This window comes from Scomber scombrus, chromosome 10, assembly GCF_963691925.1.
Source record: "Scomber scombrus chromosome 10, fScoSco1.1, whole genome shotgun sequence".
In the NCBI taxonomy this organism is placed as follows: domain Eukaryota; kingdom Metazoa; phylum Chordata; class Actinopteri; order Scombriformes; family Scombridae; genus Scomber; species Scomber scombrus.
Window position 1 is genome coordinate 8203476 of NC_084979.1, and position 6968 is coordinate 8210443.

Sequence of the window (6968 nt, forward strand, 5' to 3'; positions counted from 1 at the left end):
AAGAGAGTAAACTGTTGGGGAGGGATGGCTCCCATAGGATTTTTTTCCCCTCAAGAGGAGCAGTTACAATAAATTCATAAATCAGAGCAGGGGAATACTATTATGAGACAAACTGGGACAATCCTACTTGACTCAACACTTCAGCTAAAATGAAAGGAACGGTGGAAAGGTGTCATTTGTTTGTTGAATTATTTTTAATAACATATTTACTATTTTTTAAAGTACAAAAACGTACTTTTGTGTCAAAATGTGCAAAACAGTGAGAATGAAAAAATGTAGAAATTAAACTCGTAGTGAAAATCTGTATTAAGTGATGTGACTGATATCACCAGTGCAAACAAACCTGTGTCCTTATTTGAAAAAAACTAAGCAAAACTGTAAAATAAAACTGTTAATTAAAATGAAAAAGGTATCTAAAATGCACAAAAAAGTTCTTTTTTTTCTCCAATTAAGTCACATGATATACACATCAATTAAAAATAGACTAAATACAATTTACACTTTTACTAAACATTTCTTCTTTTCCAGTCAGACACATCACTGCATTTACATCTCAGAGCCCAAAAACACAAAAGGTTCAAGTTTCAGGAGCTTCTCTAAAACATTGTAAACAAGATGAGATGGGGCTTCATGCAGTGGTTCCTGTCATAACTGTCAAAATGTTTGGCAACGTTAAAACACTGGAATAATAATTTAAAGAAACCTCTGTGGTGTCTGGTCACCCATGCCAAGAGGTTTACTGACATCGACGTGAAGTCTGACATCAGTGTGAGGTTGTGACCTAAAAATCAGGAGTTCAGGTTGCAAGGTTGTTTTCATCCGTGTCCAACACCTGAACCCCTAAACCGTCCCTTTAAAACACTAAAACAGAGAGCAGTGTGAATCACTTCACTGCAGCAGAACCCGAGGGAAGAACTTCATCCGTCTCTGTGCTTGTGCAGTTTAAAACATATTGTAAACATAAAAAAAAAAAATAAAAAAAAAATGAGTATAATAAATAAAACCGTAAAATTAAAGCTAAAATGTTTGTTTTTTTCATCCTGATTTGGTGTTAGACGTGTGATTTTGAGGGTTCACTGAAAGCGAGTGTCCCACCGCTACACTCCGCACTCGATGGTTTAGCTCCCAATCAGAGGCCTTGTCTCATCGCGGCTGCTGTCCTCCTTTGCCGAAGCCTTGCGGTAAATTAAGAACTGGACGGAGATCTGTACCGAAGTGTTAAGGAAATATTGAGGAATCCCTGGAAATACAATACCGGTTACTGTCAGAAGATGTCAGCTACAAAAACACACAACTATGAAGAACTGGGAATATGTGCTACAAAGGAAGATTTTAGCTACGTCATGTCGGGAGGACCTTTGTAAAAATCTAATCTCAAACACTGTTATTTTAGTTTGTATTGTACTGAATACACTTCCATGTGGTCAAATGAATAAAAACTAAACAACACACACAAATCAAGGTAGGGCCAGGTAACATCATTCCAGCAGAGCAGTACTTGTTGGTCTCTGGGTAACTGAGCACATGATGCGGCTGTATATTCCGCTAATGAACACTGTACTTAAAGGGAAAGTCTGGCATTTTTGGGGAATGTGCTTATTTACTTACTTGGTGAAAGTTCACAAGTATACAAACACAGAAGCAGGTGCAGCGTTCTACTGCTGTCTGTGTGATGACACAGCAATTTTTTAAATTTTCTACTGGGCGCCTTAATAGGTCAATCTAACCATGATGCTCGATATTCAGCTTTTTCTAAACTGCGGATGACTGTGATGACATATTTAGACACCAAAACTGATCATGCCGTATAATCAGTAAAGCCTTCTGAAGGAACCTTTGACAGCTGGCCCTTGTAAAACTACAACACCCAGTCATCATCAGGTCACATGCTTATGCCTCATATACATTTTCATTCAAACTAAAGCTGCATGAAACTTCATTGGTCATTTGAGGTGTAAAGACAAGTACGGCCTCAGGGTGCTGCTACTGGAGCTCTTACCATCGTGTCTCTGCTGGCAACAAGACTATTTCCCTCTCGAGTGTTTGGACCTTTGATACTGTATATTGCATTTCCGCACACACAGTCACGAGATGTAAACCTATCTGATGAACTCTCATCTCTTGCAGCTCAGCACTTTCTAAAATGTAGCATGTACATGGGATTAAGGAGGGTCCTGAGGCCCAGCAGCAGCAGACATGATTCTTTCATTCTGTAAAGGATACAGCTATGTCTAAGGAGAGTGTGCCGAGGCTGCCGATGAGCCAGGGCAGGTGATGGACCAGGTAGCTTCTCTCTCCGTCGCCATAATCAGGGTTCTTCAGCAGGACGCTCAGGCCGTATGTGGTGTTTCCCAAAATGACAAGAGCGAACAGGAAGTAAGAAACTCCCTCTGTTGACTTCCGCATGAACTGTGGGGAGAAATGAAAGTACGGAATGGGAAGTGGAAGAACAAAAACCTTTATTGTAAATGTAAGGAATGGGAGACGTTTCACACAGAAGCAAGCATTTAGATCTAGGGTATCCAATTCTGTGGGTTTAAATTCGACGTAGCACAACCAGAGATATTATCTTATATCCGACACATTTATCTTCCTCACCAGGCGATTTATCAGAGTTCATGCAACTCCCTCTTGAACCACAAAAGGCTTTATACATCTTTTTTTCACATATGCTCTGCTGCTCCCCATGACATACAAAAAGACACTGATATGTGAAATTGGTGGAATTTCACTTTAAAGCGTCTATAATCGTTATTTTATAGTAACTATGTATCAAATGTTAATGTGTAATGTGAGTGGCATCGCTAGTGATAAATTATCACAGACTCAGCAGTTCCCTCGCCTTTATGGAGAGCTTGCTGAGGTTAAATTACAGTGGTAAAGATGAAAGTAAAAATAATTCAACACTAGTCTTTTTTTTTTCTCTGGTCAGGTCAGGTCAGGTTTTTTCAGCCCTCAATTCTAGCCACAGACCGTTGTTGCATATCATACCTCTTTTTCCCACTGTTTTCTGTCTGCTTCTACACTATCAACTGTCCAAGAAAGTGAAAATGCCCCCAAAAATGATGTTTAAAGTATCAAAACATTTGTAAGAGAGCCTACTTTATCATACTTACATTAGTGTACATCTGGGGAAGTCTGGAACAGAGGTAGAGCACTGATGACACTGAGCCGATGGTGAAACCAATAATTTCTTTAGTGGTAAAAGCCTGAAGTGACAGAGAAGCAAACACAACATTACATTAGGAAAAAAATAACGCTAGCTTCTGGTTTGCTTTTGCCACCAGATTGCTAGTTAAATAAATGAATAGGACTCACCTTGATGGGGTGAACATCAGAGGTTGAGAGCAAGGTACGCCCCCTGAACCCAGAGGGAATCATTTCTGGTTGGCTGCCTAACCCGGGTAGGTGGACGAGGCTGCTGGTGAAGCCCAGTACGCAGACTACACCCACAACGTTTAAAACCCTCCTGCCTGGAGAAGAGAAAATGTCTGGGTTCACCATCAACACTGAGAGAGACATTTTCAGCAGTTTCCTCCATACAAGGGTTACCGTGTCAAAGGTCACCAAAAAGGGAACAACTGCACCACAGCGTGAGACATGTGATGTCATCATTACAGGGACAGGCAATACCCTCTTCCTCTGTCTGGACTTGTGAAAGATCATAGTATAATTGAGATTTGCTCACTAAGCAGCTGTGTCAGCTAAAACTGATCTTATGCTTAGTAGTAACATTGGCATTGAGGATAAAATACATGTTTAGGTTTGAGCTGACAATAGACAGTCCTGAACTGCTGAAATGTCAGTTTTGTTTAAGGTACAACACTGGAGTTTAGTTGTGAGTTATATAATGTTGCTGTGTCACATGTGAACAAAGGCCTGTGTCAGTCAGTAAAAATGAGGATGCAAATATGACGGTGAAACTCAAACGGCAAAAGACAGTACTCTGGTTCCTCTATTGTGCATTTTGAAAATTGAGCAATAATAAAAAAAAACACTCACGTTCAGATAGTGTGTTCCTTGTCTTGTAGTATAAGTACAAGGCCAGCATCAACAAATCAGCCACAACGTAATAAACTGCTGTATACGTCTGCATGGATGACAGAAACAAAGACACATGTAACAGAAATGCGTGAAAATTGATTTTCTTCACACAAAGTCATGCCCATTGTAATAATGAACTAGTTACTCACATCACTTAGTCCAGTGATAGAAATTTGATCAACAACTTGAATAATCAATTAATAATCAAACTCGTTGATCAAGACTTAAAAGGTGGCATGAGCTTTAAAAATGGGAGAATTTGTTTACCTTTTTGTCATCCGTTCAACAAAAATTATCATAGGACAAAATGTGCGTTTTTCATAACTTCTGATGAGCATTTCTCAATATTTTTAATATTGTAATTACCAATCAATTTTACAAAAACAATTATGTAAAGATGAACTGATATTGAAACAAATTATTAGTTACCTGAAGTGGAAGCTGGTCGGCCAGGAAGGAGCCCACCAGATTGCAGGTGTCACCTCCCAACCACAGCAGCAGAAACCAAATAGAGAGGGCGCTGTCCATATTCCCTGTTTTGCAGGAGCTATAGTACTGTCTGAAAAAAGACAAGAGAAGACAGAATTTTACATTGTGTTTAGATAAAAGAGCACTTTGTCTAAGAGGCAGGCAGACAGAAACACTTACGGGAGCGAAGACACCATGAAGCAGAGGATGGACAGCAGGCCTAGATAGATACTGGCCATATCTCTTGCACCCTGGGCACATTCCCCGAGTCCATCCCAGACCCATTTCGTCCCATTGGGGCACATTGAAGTGAAGTTACCCTGAGTGGACCATCCAAAGGATCCCCGTGCGAGGACTCCATCTGTCACCATTCTGCGAGGGGGGAAAGAAGCCTCTGTAAATATGCAGTATATTATTAAATATCCCCATCCCACGTTCTCATTACACTGCCTGGACATAAACAGTATTTACAAAGTCCTTCCAAACAAAGCACAAAAATGAAAATGAAATGGCAGCAAATATCTCAGCCATATGGTACAGATGGATATCATATTTGGCACATTTAAATATCAAAAAAGAAACAACAAATCTATGATAAGGCAGTTTTTCAGGTAGCAGGGTGGTAACGGGGGTCAAAGGTTGGTCAAAGTTTAGAAACAACAGCAAAAATAGTCACAATCCGCTTTTGTTCCTCTGATTAGATCAAGGAAGCGGCAGTTAGATAAAGAAAGTAGCTAGTGCATATACATTCAATCGTTTGAAAACACCTCACAGGCAAACAGTCAACACACACCAGTGAGTAAACAAATATTTTTTTAGCACATAGCTGGCTAGCGACTACAAGAACAACCTAAAAACACACTGCTGAAATGTGTGTACGCCGTTTACGCCTTAAAAACATACTTACACTACCACAATGAAAAGGAATAAAGCTTCTCTTGCCCGTGTGGCCGCTGAGAACGCTGAAAAACACCCTCAGCGGAACAAAACGCTCTTGGAGACTGCTGCGAAAACACGGAAGCAAGCAATTAGCTGGCTCTGTGTCCGCGAGCTGATTGGTCGATTTGCTGAAACGTCACTGCATGGTTGGCACGTGACTGCGGCTCGTGTGCTCGAAAAACAAACTAGACTGGTTTTCAAAATAAAAGTTTAACTTGGACTGGGCTCAAAAAAATTGTCATTTTGGCAGTTTCATTACAATTATATCCATCGTCATTGATAGGAAATGTGTGGTAGACATCATTAATACATAATACTTTTTACTGCGCATTTAATTCAAGTGAAACTGAAACTCAAATGCTAAAATCCTTAATACCATATAATACACATAATAAAGAAAGTTATATTAATAAGCCTCCCTGAATAGAAATTGTTTTAAAAGACTGATTTAAAATTTTGGGATTGGAATTATGACATACAAAGTTAAAGATCTACACAGCAACATTGATTCGATGTCTTTAACTGTAAAAGATGTATTAAGGCTGTGGTGGGACAAGCTCGTGGTATGCTTTCATGTTAATGTCACGTTTCGGTAGAACTGGAACAACCAATCTCATGTTCCAGTGCGCGCACATTTCACACGCTCTCATCACATATCAACAAGTCTTGTTAAATTGGATTATTTCGCTTTACTCGGTAATTCACTCATTAGTCCTGAGTCGTCATTGTTCTTGAGGCCTCCTGCATTCTCTAACCAGCTTTTGCATTTTAGTGTGCAGCCGTGAAAAATACCCAATAGCCACAATTCACGTGTGCATTTCAATCCAATGCAAATGCTTTCACTCTGTGATCTATGCAGATGTTGGCAGCAGCCAGGCAGAGGACACTGAGTGATGTGAGTGGGAAAAAAGTGATTAAAGATATTGACATAAAAAGGAGGAGTTATGTTCAGAATACTGCTTTTGTTTTCTCCACAATAAAGGAGACTCCAAAGACGTCCAGACAAACACAGTTAAAGTTATCAAGAGAAATCACAATACCTGGAAAAGACGATTAAACCCAACGTCCGACTTTGAATGAAAAGGGAAAGATGCTGTTTGAGTTGACGCAGGAAGTGTCAGCTGATCGTCTGCAGGACTGACGACTCAGCACTTCACTGAGCTGATGTCAGCTGCTGTGATCTTATTTCGGGTCTGCTTCAAGTTTCCACCTCTGCGGAAGTGGATTTATGTGTTTTTAGGGCTGATTATAACGACATAAAGAAGGAGCTGAAGTAAAGGCTGCCAGGTTTTTATGGAGCAAAGTAAAGAAAAATGTTCACCTTTACTTAATGTCAAATTCATTTGTATAATGCGCTCAAAAATATGATGAGTGGCTGAAAAGTTAACAGTTCAAACTTGATCATAGTTCAGACTGCTGACAGTTTAATCAAGCATAAAAACACAGGTGGAAATAATAAACTGACTGGTGGCTGAATCCCATTTAGCTGCTTCATTTTCAGGCTCCTGGTGTCTGCT

At 39.8% G+C, this 6968-nt stretch overlaps 1 protein-coding gene across 1 annotated transcript; it reads right to left on the reverse strand.

The window, feature by feature from the left end:
* Positions 1 to 94: 94 nt before the first annotated feature.
* Positions 95 to 5551, reverse strand: slc66a1 (solute carrier family 66 member 1). The gene is made up of 8 exons (XM_062426825.1): positions 5420 to 5551; positions 4693 to 4884; positions 4474 to 4603; positions 4003 to 4090; positions 3319 to 3473; positions 3117 to 3209; positions 2224 to 2409; positions 95 to 1205 (listed from the first exon to the last, which is right to left on the reverse strand). The coding sequence occupies exons 2-8, from the start codon at positions 4881 to 4883 to the stop codon at positions 1119 to 1121; spliced, it is 930 nt and encodes a 309-aa protein (XP_062282809.1). The 5' UTR covers position 4884; positions 5420 to 5551; the 3' UTR covers positions 95 to 1118.
* Between the last annotated feature and the right edge of the window lie 1417 nt (positions 5552 to 6968).